The sequence below is a fragment of the Sciurus carolinensis genome, chromosome 2 (assembly GCF_902686445.1).
Source record: "Sciurus carolinensis chromosome 2, mSciCar1.2, whole genome shotgun sequence".
NCBI lineage: Eukaryota > Metazoa > Chordata > Mammalia > Rodentia > Sciuridae > Sciurus > Sciurus carolinensis.
In genome coordinates, this window is record NC_062214.1 from 64,150,247 (window position 1) to 64,167,876 (window position 17,630).

General features: G+C 46.8%; 1 protein-coding gene and 1 long non-coding RNA gene across 4 annotated transcripts in view; one reads left to right on the forward strand and one right to left on the reverse strand.

Annotated features, from left to right (window-relative positions):
* LOC124971008 (uncharacterized) overlaps nucleotides 1–3,963 on the reverse strand; it is a 21,298-nt gene extending 17,335 nt beyond the window's left edge. The window contains exon 1 of the long non-coding RNA XR_007106267.1: nucleotides 3,831–3,963. This is a non-coding gene — a long non-coding RNA (uncharacterized LOC124971008). The remainder of the gene's footprint in view (nucleotides 1–3,830) is intronic.
* On the forward strand, nucleotides 2,542–15,276 carry Nr2f2 (nuclear receptor subfamily 2 group F member 2). 3 transcript variants are annotated; one of them, XM_047534618.1, is made up of 3 exons: nucleotides 2,542–3,224; nucleotides 10,986–11,513; nucleotides 14,252–15,276. In XM_047534618.1, the coding sequence occupies exons 1-3, from the start codon at nucleotides 3,182–3,184 to the stop codon at nucleotides 14,524–14,526; spliced, it is 846 nt and encodes a 281-aa protein (XP_047390574.1). In that variant the 5' UTR covers nucleotides 2,542–3,181; the 3' UTR covers nucleotides 14,527–15,276. The 3 variants fall into 3 exon arrangements, with proteins under 3 accessions (XP_047390574.1, XP_047390567.1, XP_047390582.1); XM_047534611.1 differs by lacking the exon at nucleotides 2,542–3,224 and adding an exon at nucleotides 7,528–9,446; XM_047534626.1 differs by lacking the exon at nucleotides 2,542–3,224 and adding an exon at nucleotides 9,421–9,520.
* The last annotated feature ends 2,354 nt before the right edge of the window (nucleotides 15,277–17,630 follow it).

The window sequence follows — 17,630 nt, forward strand, 5'->3', positions numbered from 1 at the left end:
CTTCGCTATCCTTTAGCGGCCTTTCATCCACTCCATAGTCTGGTCCTCGACGCCCCTCGAGCCGGGTGGCGTCGGATGGGAACTTTACTTTTCCTCTCCGAGATAATCCTCTTTCCTTAGAAGCGAAGAAGCTCTCAGCTTGGAGATATTGGGAGGGTACCTCTTGCCCCGATCTTGGCTACACGACTATGGCAGTGTCAGTGTCAGTGTTCCCTTGGCCTTGTTCATTATTCCAAAGCCACACCCTGGACCTAGGACACCAGAAAATGGGCCCGACCTGGAGTGGAGCACCGCCAAGGTCTCACCGTGTCCATGGAGACCGGCCACTTCCACCTCGAACTACTACCTTGCCCAAGTAGTGGGTGAAGAAGACCAACCCCTCGGGCTCCACAATTCTTGGGCTGGAGGCACGGGCCTGAAAGTCTCTAACGCTGGTGCCCACCTGTTAGCCGGCCTGCCCGCTCACCTGGAACCTGGACCTTTGCAACTCCCCTGAGGCCCAAAAGGAAGGTGCTCGACCTTGCTGTGTCCACACACCCCTCCCAGGCACTGGTGCCCTCGTCTTTGTCCTACACATGGTTTTCTAAACCGCCTTATCTGTAGACTATATCTTCATACTAATGCATACTTAATTGGTCCGTCTTGACTGTCTATATAAAACAATTTAATTAGGGTGCTTTCCTGCTTTGGAGAGCAAGGAAAAAAATCTGCCCAATGCTTATTGTATTTAGCACCAATACAGGCAGAAAATGTAGCACAAGTTTTTGGTTGAAAGAGCACCTCTGTGTCCATTGAAGGGCGTTGATCCGAAAAGACAGAAAGGACAAGTAAAATCGATTTGAAGCGACCCTCTCTGTCCCTTTCACACCATTCAGAAACTCCATTCCTTCTAAGACAAAGACCAGCGCCTTGGGAATTCTCCGGGGAAAAGAGGACTCCAGTTCCACAAGCCTAGGGCACTTTTTAAAAATTCTTCAATATTTCACTTTAAATCTGGACTCAGTGCTGTGTCCCTGCATGCTGGTTTCACAGATACCCCATCTGAAGAGTCAGTCAGGCTAACAATCTTGATTCCACTACCGACTTGGCCTTCTGACCAGCCAGGCCAGGCTTTTAGGGTTAGCACAGCCCTCACCTTTGACCTCCCCCCTGGCCAAGACTAGGGTGGCTACCAGTGCTACAACTCTGGCCAAAGTTAAAAGAAAACGACAACAAAAAATATTACTCCTAAACCCAAGGAAACCAGTTCTGCTTCAGTCGCATGACCCACCATACCCAATAGCCACCTCCATCCCCAATTTTTTTCCTTTTTCTTCATTTGCAATGACCTGCCCTAGCCACATCTGAAGGAGGAACTTAAGTTGTCAGGGCTGCATCTCTAGGTTGCAGTGAGTGCCCAGTCTAATTGGTCCTCCATTAGGAAACTGGAATGCCAGATTATCCCACAGGCACCCAGGCTGGGGAAGGCAGCCATCGATCAGACCTGGCAAAAAAAAAAAAAAAAAAAAGAAGGGGGGAGAAGAGGAGAAAAGAGTAGTGTAGGAAAGAGGCCCGACTGTGATCACTTCACCTGCCCTGGGCCGGGCTTCCAGGTTCAACGATCCTTCGACCTTCAGCTAGGGTTGAAGGGGGCAGGACGAAAGGGAGGGGGCACCCCTGAGTTACACAAGTGGCCTCCTTCTAGTAAGAGAATGAGTTCACCACCTCCCCAGAGGAGCTTCACCATCCATCCACTCAGTATAACTGATGAGACAAACCGCAAGGAAAAACTTCTGTAGCCCATATTTATGGTATTAATGAATAGTTTTAAAAAGATTTACACTTCTTATGATCAATATTCTGAGTTATTTCCCTCAAAGTATATAATTACAGTGTCTTCAGAGTTTTCATCATTGTTTGAGGTGGCAAAACCATTTGTAATTTTCATTAGCCAGTAAACATGTAATTAACATTCAGCACTGTGTTTAACTTAATTCCTGTTTAAGACAAGGACAAGAAGCAGCCCAAGAGCGTTAGTTCCATTTGTCAAGTCTGACATACATCTTACCATAACAGTTTCCTAAAATAAAATATCTGTGTTTCCCCATTATTCTTCTCTTAAAACAAAACAAAACAAAAAAAATCCATTAGTTAAAACTGTATTAAACTGCAAGAGGCAGTCTAGTTTATCCTAAATTTTTGCTAGTTATTGTATTCCTACTTCCTTTATTCATCTTGGGGAGTGATAAAGGGAGGGGTGAATTAAGCATTCATTATATGAAGGCATGAAATGGGGAACCCCTCCCCCCAAAAGAAATAATTTCCTCTTCAGGAAAGTTCTAGAATGGGCACCAGAAAGGGGAGGGAGGCACTGATCCACAGGGGAGAGGGAAAAATCACTTGGGGGGACTTGAGTTAAAAGTAGAAAATGAGGATTCCAGCAGATTCCTAGGAAAATGTTGCCCTCCTGTTTCAAGTTCTATCTTTGATCCAGGGTGAGAAGCCTGCCTGCCAGTCTCCGAGGCTGCTGCTTTTTCCCCCTCCTCTCCCACCTCTATTTTTTTCCCAACTTGCTTTAGGATTAGCCTCCATCCCTCTCGACCCCAAACAGTGGAATTTGGCTGTGCCTCCGGTCGTCTTGCTTTGCAATATCGCCTATAGTTGTTGGCGGTTTTCTGCTAAGACTGAACCGTTTGCTCCAGCCTCCGACTAAACTCATTAAGTTGGGAGATTTTTTTCAATTGGACGGGTGTTTTTAAAGTCTCGTCTTTCCAGCCCCAAACAAGGTGTAACAACGCACTCTTCCTTCTAAGGAATGAGATGAGAGACAAGGATCACTCCAGACATCTCCTACCTACGGTTTGGGGTTTTTTTTCTTAAAGGCGAGGCTTGCATTCCTCAGCAGTTATGTACAAAGCTCCCTGAAACCTTGTCTCTCTAAAGTTAGTGTGCAGGGTTTTCCAAGGCTGAGGGCGCCTAATACATGGGGAAGCACTTCCTTGAGGTGGAAGATCTCTCCCTTCACCTTTCCTCTTTTTCCCTGCAGGCTAGTGCCTACTTTTTATCAGTTTGCACAATCGCTTAGATAAACACCGAGGAGGAGATTCTCTTTAATTATCAAAGACACATCTTTTCAGGGGGCCAACAAAGCGTTTATTTCACCCGCCAAACTAAAGGAGAGTTATTCCAGTTTAGAAGGAAGATGCAAGCGGTTTGGGACCTTGAACAAGGCAAATATGGTTTTGGTATGTTTACTTACAGTATTTTTTTTTTCCTCTTTCTCTCCTTTCTCACTTTTCTCCTTGTGCTGTGTGGGGTTGGGGATGACTTGGGGCTTTTCAGAAAATCGTTTGCTAATGTGTGTGAAATGCCTAGGACTGTGGTTAAAGGGGTTTGGGGAAGGGGGAACAGAGTCAATTCAGTGCATTGCCATATTTTATTACATGTGTGTGGTAGAAGAAGTGATGGAAGGGGGAGAGGGGGAAAATACAATTGCAAAGCTGCCAAAATATGACTATACCAAAGCATAAAGACTGCGGTGCCTTCCATCTCCTCCTATCTTCTCAAACTCATTTCCTTCTATAGAGCAAACTGAAAACCAGTCCTAGGAGCCTGGTTTTCCAAACAGCAGACGACTCGGTTTTCTATCAAAGGAGCTGCTAGGCTCGCACTAAGTATCAGAATTTACTGTTCGATTTGCTTCTGCGCTTCATTTTGCAACCTTGTGCTACTGACAGCCAGGCAGGCAGGGAGGGAGGATGGAAAGCCCTGCCGGTGGCCCTCGGCCGCGGTTCGGGAAGGAGAGCGCTCGGTTAAGCTAGGAGGAGAATCGCAAGGAGAAGGGTACTCACCATCGGGCGGGGTGGTGGAGCTGGCGTGCGGATTTCAGGCAAACGTTTACCTTTTTGCTGTCTATTGCAACCGCGCTGGGCTGACTTAAGAAGCAATTCTGTGCTCTGTCCAAAACGTTCGGGGAATGGTTCCTCATTTTTAAAAAGCCAGCGAGAGAGACGACAGAGACAGAGAAAGAAAAAAAAAAAAAAAAAAAAAAAAAAAAAAAAAAAAAAGAGAGGAGGGGGTGAGGGGGACGCACATAAACCCAGTTTAAAAAAAAAAAAAAAATCATCACCTCTTCACCAGTGACTCGGGAAATGCAGAGGCGGCGAGATCCGAGTACAGTCCAACCAAGCCAGAACCAATTAATTTTAAATCCTGAAGAATTATTCAGATTAAAATGTACAGAAGTTTCATTCTCCTATGCCTACGTGAGCCCCAAGTCGTTTCCCTTTAAGAGCTCCTTTTCTTTTAAAGTTGAATTTTAGGCAGAGAGGACTCTTACACTAGGGGGCAGACAGATACTGTACTTGCTCCAATCTTAAGCAATTTTTTTCCCTCCCAGCATATGCTCTGATTTAGCACTGTAAATTTTTCAGAGGACCCAACTCTGACAGCCCCTGGTGATTTTCAAAGTACCACAAGCCAGTGGTTAAAAATTGCATTGACTTGGAAGTTCAGAGGGACACAATGGAAGCCCCTTTCCCTATTCATGGAGCTCCAGTGTGGTGGAAGAGAAAAACACACACGGACTAGATTGAGGGAAAGGAGAAATTCAATGAATCCTGGTGGACGGAACTGGTTTCTACTGAGTTCAGAGTTAAACTCCACATGTGCTGGGGTCTGTATTCATATTGTGATTTAATCTGTAAAGAATTACAGACCATCCGGTCATTTTCTACAAGAAAATCATATTCCTGGATGTTTGGGTTTTGTTTTTTGTTTTTTTTTTTTTCAGATTAAGACAAATGTTTTTCCAACTTTCACCAGTCAAATTAAAGCTTGCCATTCCTCTCATTAAAATAAATTTACATTTGCAATAAAAGACTACTCTGGATTTTAAAAATACAATAATAATATATTGATATTTATCTTTTAATCTGAGAACTTCTTGATCTTAGAGTTCAAGCAAATGAGCATCTCTGAAGAAGGCATTTTAAAATTTCCACATCCCTTTTCCCCTTAGCTGGCTATGTCTTCTTCCATGCAATGAAATTAACTACAATTCATACAATTTCCCCCCTTCTAAACAGCATTTCCATAACTAAATGAGTCTTAAATATACAGTGAAACTCCTTTGACTTCATGGTAACCCTGTGTTCATATGTGTAACAGGCTCCAATTCTGTAGGAGAGATAGTTGGGAAATTCTTCATTTTTAATATAAGGCCATCAGAGTCTCTAAATTCCCCCCAAAAAAATCTCTAAATGAAGCTCTTCCTCCTCGAAATCACCATTTCATGTGTGTAAAAACTGATCTTGCTATGGAAGTGTCCATACTCAAGAGACAAGATTAAAATTTCCCTATAATCAATTATTTTTACCTTCTATTAAATTGAGATGGGAATAGACATTAGCTTTCCCATCTCAACCCCAGCTCCACTGTATGTAAGGCTAAGCTTGCCCCCTAAACTTCTGACACTTAGAGCATTAGGCAATTCCTCAAATCATAGAAGTTGAAAAGGGAAAGAAATCCCCAAACCTTTCCCTCTGAAATAATTTCTTTTCCATCTTTCTTATGCTCTTTAGGAGAAAGTTATATTGTGTCTCTAATCAGCCTGATATTCTGAGCCTGGTTTTACTCTGTGGCAGTCTTTTACATACCACATTTATGATAGTTCAGTGACCATTATAAGTTGTTATTTCTTAAATATTTAATTAATGCCAGCACCTGAAACTTTAGTGAAATATGTGATTTCAGCGAAGAAAGACAAAGCTAAAGGTTTTCAAGGTTGTAGATTAAAGAGAAATTTTCATTCCCTGAAAAGCAGTCCCTTTCTGTTCACATCTGCACTTAGTCCTTGCCTCGAATTTTGTCAATATGTATAAAAGAAACTGACACAAAGTGCAGTCTAGATATGTCAATTACATGTATGGTTTATTTTTAAAAATATTTTATCTCTCGGTTTTTTGAGCTATCAAGGGTGCTTTTCGTAAGTCATCAGTTTTCTCTTATGGCATTCATTTTCCCCCTGGAGCTTAGCATCTTTTGTGTAAAATATTGTAATTGTTCCTAAACCCGTTTGGCTTACAGGTTTCCAGTTTTTCTTTGTGCAAAGTGTCTCTGATGGAAATACAATTCTCTTGTATAAATATGAACTAATCACAATTCACTGACTGGTCATATTCAAACAGCAATGGAGTGAGTATGTGGTCTGAGGTGGTGATTCTACATATATGATGTTTAAAACCAAACACCCTGGAATTCAAAGACACAACGTGTCAATTATTTTAGCAACATTGGGTAGGATGGCATAAGCTATGAAGTTGTTCTCTTTGGCAGTGATTCTCTTGAAGTAGAATAAGGCTTGTGTGTGGTTCTTGTGAGTTCTACTGGTATTTCCAATTTGGGGCAGAATTTCTGGGTGTGTTTTAATGACCTTAAGAATGACTAAAAGGAACTTGAAGAACAATGAAGTCCGTACTCAACTGTTCTATAACCTAGAAGCATAGTCGCGGAAGTCTTTGTCTGTGTACATTGACAAATGTGCATCTGATACATGTGCGCTTACATGTGTGTAGAGAGGGTGTGCACAGGGAAGGTTGAGCGGATGCCTCTGCCTGTCCATCAGCGGGCAGAATGGTCTTTTCCCTCTTACCAAGCCTGGGCGTGTGGCAGGATGTTGGCTTGTGAGTTAGCTAAAATCAACGAGAAAAAATAAAGTTGAGGAAAATTTATTTTAGTTGCGTTATGACAATGAGATGAAGTCTACTTCTGCTTCTTAGCATCAGAGATGCTTTATTTGAGCAATTAAAATGTCAGGCCACAAACCCATGAAATGTTAACCCTACAAAGAAAAGACGGACATTGAATGCCCCCCCCCCCCAACAAACAAAAATGAGCTACTAAACCTAGCAAACGACCAGAGTTGATTAAGAGAAGGGGTTACCATCACCCGGATTTGGCAAAATATTTCGTTTGGAATATGACTGCAAGCTCAGTTTGTGGCACCTTTCCACTTCCACACCCTTCCCCTCTGCAATGAAACCCGGGAACTTTTCCCTTTTCTTTGGCATTGTGGGCACCAAGATGCGCAAGGAGTTCCGAGCAGTGCGCAAGCGGCGGATTTCGTGGCATCGCCAAGTTGATAGAGGCAAGTCCTCGATTCCATCCAAAGCCTCTCGCGGAGCCTTTAAGAGGCGTTGTGTGTGCGCGCCGCGCTCGTCTCCTCGCCGGGGCGGAAACCTAGGGTGCGAGGTGCGGGGAGAGCGGGGGCCGAGCTCCCAGGGCCGGCGCGGTCCCATCCCCCGCTCGGCTGCAGGGGCGGCGCGGCCACCCGGTCCCCGCCCCCCTTCATCGCCCGCGCGCCTAGCGCAGCGATCGCGACGCCGCTCGCGCTAGGACCGGGCTGCGCCCACGGCCGCCATGGCGGGGCCGCTGCGCTCCGGCCAATGACGGCAAGGGGGCGGCGCGCGCGCGCCTGGCCAGGCCAACCCCAGCTGCTGCCTTATAAGGCGCGCCGTCGCCATGGCAACGTGCGCTAAGTTGCAGCAGTCGTGTCAAAGTTCACTATATAGAGAGCTCAGTGAGCTGATCGCGGAGAAGCCACTTCTGCCAGCCCCGGCGCCTATAAATCGCATTCCCTCCCGCGCCCCCCTTTTTAGCATATTTGATCACTTTGATTCTCTGTTCTTTTCTCTCCGCGGTGTGTGTGTGCGTGCGCGCGTGTGTTTTCTTCTCCTCCTCCTCCTCTCCCCGAGTTGCCTCCTTTCTCCGGTTGCCGTACTGCCTTTTTTCCCCTCTTTCATTCTTTCTCTCCGTCTTTTTCTCCCCCCTCTGCGCACGAAGGATGTGCTTCTAGGTGGTGATCTGCCCTCCTTTCTCTCTTTTATCATTTCTCCCCTGCCGCCGGCGAGTTGACTCTTTCCCTATGTGTGTGAGGCGGCGGCGGCAGCAGCAGCAGCAGCAGCAGCAGCGGCTCCGGCGGCGGCAGCAGCGGCAGCAGCGACTTCACCGGCGGCGGCGGCGCTAGACGCGGCGGCTCCGGGCCCGACCCGGAGGCTTCGGCGGCGGCTCCGGCGGCGGCAGCGGCCCGGGCGGCCCTCAGGGAGCGGAGAGCGGCCTCCACCAAGCGACTGCGAGCAGCGGCCACCGGAGCAAGCGAGGCGCGCGCCGGACGCCCAGGGCAGGCGGCCGCGGCGGCCCAGCGCCAGGACGACGCCGCTCAGCGCCCGACGCGGACCACTTTCATGCTGATTCCCCCGGACCCGGGCAGTGCTCTGGCCACTCAGCGGGCCGCCGGCCTCCGCCCCGGCCTGCCTGGCTCCCTGGGCGCGCCCGCACCCGGCGCCTCCGCTCTCCTAGTCCTCCAGATTTCGATGGCTTTCCTGAATGGCTGACTGTGGGCTGCCCTGGACTTGGCCCCCGGACAGTCGCCTCTCCTCCTCCTCCTCCTCCTTTTCCTCCTCCTCCTCCTCCTCCTCCTCCTCCTCCTCCTCCTTCTCCTCCTCCTCCTCCTCCAACTCCTCGGCTGCACACCAGATCTGAGAGCGAGAGAGTGAACGAGAGAGGGAGGGAGAGAGTGAGAGAGAGCGAGATCTTTGGAGAGATTTTTTTTTTTTTTTTTTTTGCCTCCTACTTCTGTCTTGAAGCCAGACAATCGACTTGCAGCTCTCCCTCCCCTCCCTCTCTCTCCACGTTCTGCTCCCACTCGCTCTCCCCTGTCCCCTTCCCCTCCCCTCCCGACGGAAACCCCCGAAACCAACAAAGCTGAGCCGAGGGAAACAAACAAAACAAACACACCGGGCCAGACAAGCAATCGACAAAACTTTGCAAAAGCAAAAACAAAAAAGGAAAAACTAACCAACCTCAATCAACTAGCCCTGAGCCACCCGGGGCGCCCTCCCGCGCCCTCTCGCACCCTCGCACACACAAAAGGCGGCGCGCCGGAGCCCGAGACCCGGGAGCCGCCGCCGCCCCGCCGCCGCCCGCAGCCAGGGGAGCAGGAAGTCCGGACTCGGCCCCCATAGATATGGCAATGGTAGTCAGCACGTGGCGCGACCCCCAGGACGAGGTGCCCGGCTCCCAGGGCAGCCAGGCCTCGCAGGCGCCGCCCGTGCCCGGCCCGCCGCCTGGCGCCCCGCACACGCCACAGACGCCTGGCCAAGGGGGCCCGGCCAGTACACCGGCTCAGACAGCGGCTGGGGGCCAGGGCGGCCCTGGTGGCCCGGGCGGCGACAAACAGCAACAGCAGCAGCACATTGAGTGCGTGGTGTGCGGGGACAAGTCGAGCGGCAAGCACTACGGCCAGTTCACGTGCGAGGGCTGCAAGAGCTTCTTCAAGCGCAGCGTGCGGAGGAACCTGAGCTACACGTGCCGCGCCAACCGGAACTGTCCCATCGACCAGCACCACCGCAACCAGTGCCAGTACTGCCGCCTCAAAAAGTGCCTCAAAGTGGGCATGAGACGGGAAGGTATCGGCCTCTCATTTCTCCCTCCTTCACCCGGGGTCCCGGGGCCTTGGGTGCGTTTGACTAGTCTGCTCTGGGTAAGGACACAGAAGCCCCAAGCTCTTCTCTTCGTATTGCAGTCGAAAGGGGTTTTATATACTAGAAGCGAGTTCTGCACTGGAACCCAGACCCCTAAATCCGCATGCTTTGGCAGACTGATTTCCTTCTTTCTCTTCGCGCTGTTTTCATTTCCTATGCATTGATTGAGAGTTCATTCGAGTTCACCCTTCTAAAAGGGATGGAGTGTTGTTTGTTGTTTTAAAGCCTGATCTCTCCCTCTTTCCCTCTATCTGAGTCCCCTTGTTTTCCTGCATGTTCAACATATGTCCCTCCTCCCCACCCCTCTCCCTAGCCCCCACCCTCTCAAAAAAAAAAAAAAAACCTGAGATTGTACTTTTGTACAGGAGGTTCAAATTACAAATGGCAATTTTATGCACTTCGCCGTATTAACGCTGCTGCCCGGGCAGCGCTCATGTGACCCTCCGTGAATTAACATTCTGCTAAAAGAAAAAAAAAAGGATATAGCTATTTTCTTTTTTTCCTTTCACTTTTGAAATGCGGAGAACGCTGTAGGGAGTAGGAAGGGGTGGTCGAGGGACCTTAGGCGGCTGCTTTCGCTCTGCGCGAGTTGGGTCTTTGTGATATAAAATTCGCCAAGCGCCGCGAGCAGTGCTCTGCCAATGGCGCGCTCCGTGCGGGGCGCGGGCTCTGGGTTGGGACGAGCCAGCGCCGGGGTTTCTTTGTGTTTCTGCGAGAGCGACTCTCCCGGTCCGGAGTCAGATAACAGCCCGAGCCCGAGCCTCGCCGCCTTTCCCAGGCCCTCACGGGCCCTGCCTGGGTTCCGCCGGCGCCCGCAGCCAGCTCCCTGACTCTCCCCGGCTTCCTCTTGCCTTAGTCGGCCTCTCTCTCCGCCCTCTCCCTCGGTCTCTTTCTGGAGTATACTGATTAGACGAACGCCAGACCTCCACACATTGCTTGTCTGTTACCGGGTTTCCCCGCCGGGCTGGGGCTGGGGCTGGGACTGGGGCTGCAAGGTTTGGGGAGAGTGGATCCGAGGTGGCAACAGGCCGTCTGGGGTAAAAACCCTTGTGCCTTTTGCAAAAGCGTCTCACCCTCCCCCTAGACTCGCCCCTCCCGCTCCCTCTCCTCCAATCAATAAGAAATATCAGCTGTTTAGCAGTAAAGAAGAAAGATGCCCCCAGAATGCTACATCCCGCCCACAGCGCCAGGGACCCCAGGCAAAGTGACCAATTCCGGGTGCTAGGCAGATCAGCCCGAGCGGGCCTCGGATGCAAGTGTGAAGCTCTGACCTTCAGGACTTGCCTGGGTGATGATTTGAGAGGACTGTTGCTGGGAGCCCCGGCGACTCCCAGGATTATGGGAGGCCTTCCTGGTTCTTGCGCTACTAGGGGTCTGGGGTACTTGGGGGTTGGGTTGGGGCAGATCCTGCCAGGGTACCCAGGCTGGTAATTAACTGCGGAGTGTCTCCTTTCCTCCCCGCAGCGGTGCAGAGGGGCAGGATGCCGCCCACCCAGCCGACCCACGGGCAGTTCGCACTGACCAACGGGGACCCCCTCAACTGCCACTCCTACCTGTCCGGATATATTTCTCTGCTGCTGCGCGCCGAACCCTATCCCACGTCGCGCTTCGGCAGCCAGTGCATGCAACCTAACAACATCATGGGCATCGAGAACATTTGCGAACTGGCCGCTCGGATGCTCTTCAGCGCCGTCGAGTGGGCCCGGAACATCCCCTTCTTCCCTGACCTGCAGATCACGGACCAGGTGGCCCTGCTTCGCCTCACCTGGAGCGAGCTGTTCGTGTTGAATGCAGCGCAGTGCTCCATGCCCCTCCACGTAGCCCCACTTCTGGCCGCTGCTGGCCTCCACGCTTCGCCCATGTCCGCCGACCGGGTGGTCGCCTTTATGGACCACATACGGATCTTCCAAGAGCAAGTGGAGAAGCTCAAGGCGCTGCATGTTGATTCCGCCGAGTACAGCTGCCTCAAGGCCATAGTCCTGTTCACCTCAGGTAGGAAGGAGCCCTGTCCTCTCATGCCTAGAAAGTTCCAGTGCAGAATTAGGGCCTAGAGAAGTTGGGAGTTACCAGGGCAGGCACACCCTCCCCCCTTGAAAGACCAAACTGTGGACTGCAACTTGAAGTGGGAACTTTGTGTAACTTTGGGGCATCACAAGGCCTGGTTTGGCCAGGGGAGAAGGTTGGGTTGCACACAGGATTCCTCAGATAGTGTCCCCAAATGGGCTACAGGGTACCCTCTCAGGCCTATTCCCCTCCTGCGGTGACCAAACTAGAATGCACTCCCTCCCTTTCCTCCCTGAGCTAGGCCTTCTGGGCTGTTTCACCCTCAAGGAATCTCCTTAAGCCCCTGGCTTTCTCTAGCACCCTAGCTGGACCTCTAGGAGATGCCCCTGGGCACTGGAGCAGAGATGGCATCATCCTGCAGGGGAAAGTTTTCCCCTGCAGGGGAAAAGTTTGCCTGCTAACTCAGTAGGAGTTTGAGTTTCAGGCAAATTCAACCTGAGGGCAGCAATTTTCAAAAATCATTTTCATTAAAATAATGCAGGCTGCCAGGAGAAGATGAAAGAGCTGTCAGTAAGGGGTAAGAGAAGGAAAGGGACCATCATAACTCCATAAAGTCTGCAGGGGGTTGAAGTATCTGGCCACTTGTTTCCCCAGTCCAAGCAAACACTTAAGGCAATTTCAAACAACCCCAAGTATATGCCAACTTGAGCTGGATATGAATGTTACTGATGATATAAAACCATCATTGACTGCATTATGAAATCTAATTAGTTTGCATGTAGTTTAACCTGTGTGAGTAATAGATCTGATATTAATTAACTCTTGAGGCCAAATGATTTTTGAAAGTGTCTGGCTTTCCATTTCGGGCCACACCTGAGCCTTTTGGCTGCCTCCAGGCTGAGTTCACCATACCCAGGTGGGTGGAAATTACCCCCTCCCTTCACATTCTTGTACTAAGTTGTCAGCTGATCCCTTTGTCATGAATGAGAGGGGAAAGGGGTTCCCAACTAAGAATAAGGAAACCTGGACGTTGCAGGGCTTGGAACTTCATCACCCACTACAGTTTTTTAAGCTTGTAATTTGGGAACTAGAAAAGATGTGCAGTTTATGTGGCAAACAAAAAGGAGATCCTTATTGTTTGAAAGTCTGGGGAACTAAGTCATTAGCAGAATCTATTGAAAGTTCTCCAGTCTCAACTGTCTTTTATACATTGCTGTCTTTCACATAAAGTCTCCCCCACAGCCACCCCAAATCCTGCCTTTGGAAGTCCTTAGTTGTTCAATTAGAGGGCAGCATCTGGGCAGGGAAGAGCTGAATACAGAGGCTAGGATCTGGATTAATTTTTCTCAGGAGCCTGTCAGATCTAGAACATTTACCTGATGCAAATGACCAGGCAGGATAGTCCCCAATCCCAGGGCCACCTTCACCCATTTCCTACACCCTGACACCCATCCCATGTTCTCAGAAGGTGGGAGTGGTTGTTAATTTCTTGGTACCATTGTTAGTTCTTCGCCTTACCCTTGGTCTTTCAGGGGAAGAAATGCCTGATACTGTCGTAACAGTTTAATTTATTACTATTTGCAAAATGTGGAGGCCTGTGTGGAGAATGCAAATTGCCTCACAAAGAGATAAAGGTTCCTGTTATCTGATTCAGAGGGAGACACACAGTACTGATGTGATGCAGAGAGAAGGAGTCCTAGGCAAACAGCTTTTAATTCCTGACCACAGACACCTAGGCATTCTGTGGACATACAGAGTCCTAGACACATATTTGAAGAGGTTGCATATGTTCTGGTTCTAGTGGTGGAGGTGGTGGCGGCTGTTTTCCAATATCTGTTTTAATGATTCACAATATGCATGTGTTAACCCCAGTCTTGTCTGGGGAGCCCCAAAAGGTCAGGTCACAACCTGAACTGCCTTCACCAAGAAGCCTCTCATTTCAAAGGCACTTATTGTATTTTCACGTATCAGAAAAAGAAAAGTGTTTTCCTGAAGATAACAGGGAGGGGGTGCTTCTTGGAGGGACCTGGATTTTTAAAAAATAAAGGGGGGTGGGGGAAAAAAGGAGAGAGAAGAAAAGGGGGGAAAAGAAACAGCTCAAATGAACAGAGAGATCACAGTTTGCATGGCTGCCCTTCAATAGGCTAAACTGACAAGATCAGTTTTAAAGGGCCACTTAAATCAGTTTCAAAGACTGGAGAAAAATGAGTCGCCCTCTTTGGGGAGAATCTGAGGCTGGGTCGTGGCCGCCATTACTTGAGGCTGGGCCGGGTTGTTGCCCCCCCCCCACTATATAATTATAAGCCAAACTATTATTTACAGAGGACGAGGGGGAGGAGTGCTGGCAGTTTTGGTTTTGTCTGTTTGTCTGTGTACTGACTGGGGCCACACATACCCAATATGTTTTACTTGGGCCTCCCAGTGACCCAGCCTGAGGTCTGAGGCAGTGAAAGACTATATAGCACACTGAAGTGTGTTTTATTTTAAAGCAAACACTTTGAGACCATCTCATGCTTTCTCCCCCCACACACACACATACATACATATATATTCCCCCACCTCCCCAGTTTTCAGTGTATAGGCATTTGCTCCAACTCCTGTAGGGGCAGCTTGACAGAACACTGTACACACACCTCATGTGACCCATTTCAAACCTCTTCATCTGATGACTGAATTCTTCTTCTTTTTCTTCTTCTTCTTCTTCTTTTTTTTAAACTTTCTTCCAGATGCCTGTGGTCTCTCTGATGTAGCCCATGTGGAAAGCTTGCAGGAAAAGTCCCAGTGTGCTTTGGAAGAATATGTTAGGAGCCAGTACCCCAACCAGCCAACGCGATTCGGAAAGCTTTTGCTTCGCCTCCCTTCCCTCCGCACGGTCTCCTCCTCAGTCATAGAGCAATTGTTTTTCGTCCGTTTGGTAGGTAAAACCCCCATCGAAACCCTCATCCGGGATATGTTACTGTCCGGCAGCAGTTTTAACTGGCCGTATATGGCAATTCAATAAATAAATAAATCAAATAAGAAGGGGGAGTGAAACAGTGAAAGAAAAGGCAAAAGACTGGTTTGTTTGCTTAAAATTTCCTTCTGTTAAGAAAGGATATAAAAGGATGTTACAAGTTTGCTAAAAGAAGAGAGGGGAAGAATTTAATGGACTGTGAATTTCAAAAAAAAAAAAAAAGACTGTCAAATGAACTTTTACAGAATGCATTAAAAAACTCCTGTGTTGGTCAGAACAACTTGCTACTTATCATTTTTGTATAAAAAGGAAATTAGTCTTTTTCTTTTTTTGGTAAAATTTTGAAAAATATTGCTAAAAGTGCATTTAAGGAGATTGGGAGAAAATTAGCAGAATGGAGAAAGTAAGTCTTTTTTTTTTTCCAAATTATTAATTGTCCTGTGTCTATGTACCTCTAGCTGTTCTTTTTTGTACTTTTCTGGTTCCAAACCAGTTTATTCTGTGGTTCTATAATAAGTTTTGATATAATCTTGGCTTCTTAAAAACTGTGTATCATTAAAATATATGTTCTGCAAGAATTAAAACTGAGTCCATGAAAATATCATAGGAAGACATAAAACTTTAAAAGGCAACTTAAAGATGATGGAAACGCACTTACAAGTGGTGACCAAAAATTTTAGGTGAAGTTGAGCACTCTAATTAGAGAACTGGAGGAACCACATACAACACTTAACTTCCCCTACCCCCCCCCAAAAAAAAAGACACCAAGACAAACCTAGCTTTTTAAGAATATTTTAAGAAAGAGAATGAACTGTGGAATTTATTGGCAGCCAAGGAATGTGTCCAAGACACGTACTGAGGTTTTGAATAAAAAGTGAACTTTTGTAATTTGAATTGGGTCCCCGCTTAGTTCTTGAATTGTTATGAAAAACCTATATCTGTTTGTATATTTGCAAGCCCTTTGTATTATAATTGTTGATATTTTCCCTTTTTAAAAAATACCATTGAAATCAGCATGACAAAATAACACTGTTGGCACTTATAGGTAACGTGATTGATTCAGTATCTTAGAGTTTACAGTTTGTGTTTTAAAAAAACTGAAGGTTTTTTTTAAGTGCAACATTTCTGTATACTGTAAAAGTTATAATAACTGAACTGTTTGGTCGAGTCTTTGTGTGTTATATTCCAAGGAAAATTGAAAGTATTCAGAAATTAAAATATTATTTGATATCTGAAACCTGTTTGGCTGTCCCCACTCACTGTCTTTCCATCGAGCAGAGCCCCTGTGAGCTTTTGCTGAGCCGGCTGGGGGGCTCCATTTATTTACTCCCCTCAGTTTATTCAAAGGTGGACTAGTGTATTTGCCTGTTTAATTTGGGTGTTGGGGGGGAGCTAAAGTTAATGGTTTATCTATGGTTTAGGAAGTGCCACACTGATATAGTAAGCCACCTTCATTCACCTAATCCTCCTTTTAATTAAAAATGGATTTTCCAGGAAAAAAAAAAAAAGGCCCTTATATTTGTCACACTTAAGTGCCTGCTTAGGGAAGGTATTGTGAAAAGTATTAGAAATCTTGAGATCAGTATCTATTTTATGATCAGAAAAAAATACTCTTTTGTACATTTCTGACAGTTATGCAAAAGATCGTTCAAGCAACCTAATCACAGCATTGTAAATAGGACAGTTGTTTGCAATGAGTTTTTCCTTAAGTAGGTGTGATTTTTAAAAAATATTCTGTGGTTCTCATCTAGTGTGGTTGTTGAGAGGATTTCAAATTCAGTGGTATAGCTTATAGTACTGAAGGGTCTGTTTTTAATGTATATATGATAACTTGCAGTTGGGCTGCCTCTCCCCTCCCCCTTTACCTTCAGTCTGTGAGAGCATGACCACAGGTCAAGGGAATCTTTTCCAGTGGGTTATGTACATATCGACATTTGGACATTTCAGATTGTGTAGACACAAATCTGTACTGCTCTTGGAATCCTTTGTCCTTAGAAGTCAAATTAAGAAAAAGAAGAGAAAGAAAGAAGGAAGAAAACTTTACAGGGTGTACTGATTTGGAAGTAGTAACTATTTGTTTCAGCCCCCCCTCCCCCTTTCTCTTTTCCTGGTTTGGAAAAAGCTTAGTGCTGGGAGCTTGCAATTTGTTCTTATTGAGACTTTCCAAATGCCCTCCTTCAATATCCTTTACCATGTTGTGGTTTAATTTTAAAATTGGGGTTGGGGACTGGTAAAGGAGGTTAAAGAAAAGAGATCATTTTGTAAAGTCTATTAAACTTTAATACTCAGTTCTAGTCAATACATGCAGACCAGAAAAATCTGTCTGATTTGTGCATTTGAGCAGATTTCTCCATCAGACCCTCAGCTTCTTTCTGTAGATATATACATATATAAATATGAGTATGTTCTTAAGGCACAGTATCTCTGACTTTTAGATGGAGGTTTTGTCGGTTGTTGTTTATTTTCTCCTCTTGCAAGTGCTATCCCTGTGAGTGTGTGAAGTTTCTTTAATAAGTAAAACGCAGGCCCTTTTCCTTGTTTGTTTTGTGTTAGTTTATTGTAAACAGCCATTTGTTGTAAATTATTATTGGCATTAAATTATAATTTATGATTTTCAAAGCAAAAGACAGTCCCTGTTTTATTATGCTTTAAGCATGTGTTCTAGATGTTGAAATTAAGTTTCAGCAATAAGCTTGGAGTCTGCGAGGCAGAAAAACAGGACTCAAAATTTTTCAACCGGTTAAAACAAAACCCCTTGTATATGTTTAGAGTGGCTGGAGGAGGATCTGTTTAGAGTCTTGAGTTCGGTTTAAGTTTATTGCATTTAAAGAAAGTTTTTCTTTTCACGCTGAGTTAGAACAAAAGATCTTTGCTGCGACTGAATTGGACAAAAGACGAGGGCTGGGACCCAGCGAGTGCGTTCTGTGTGAAATTGACGAGATCTTAAAAAAAAAAAAGCTGCTAAACATGGCGACTCTTTCCCTTTAAGTGTCTCTTTTTCCTTGCTGGTTTTTTTTTTTTTTTTTTTTTTTTTCCCTTCCTTCATCTGATCTGAGCTCGCTTTATTTCTTTCTCCAATCCCGCTCCCCCTCCTCCTCTTGGCGCTCGGGGGTGTGAGAGAACCCAGTTAGACGCGAAATGCAACAATAGTC

Coding starts and splice junctions, on each gene's coding strand:
- Nr2f2 (XM_047534611.1), top strand. CDS start 9,005: ATGGCAATGGTAGTCAGCACGTGGCGCGACCCCCAGGACGAGGTGCCC. Junction 9,447..10,985: donor AGTGGGCATGAGACGGGAAG/GTATCGGCCTCT, acceptor TCCTCCCCGCAG/CGGTGCAGAGGGGCAGGATG. Junction 11,514..14,251: donor CATAGTCCTGTTCACCTCAG/GTAGGAAGGAGC, acceptor ACTTTCTTCCAG/ATGCCTGTGGTCTCTCTGAT.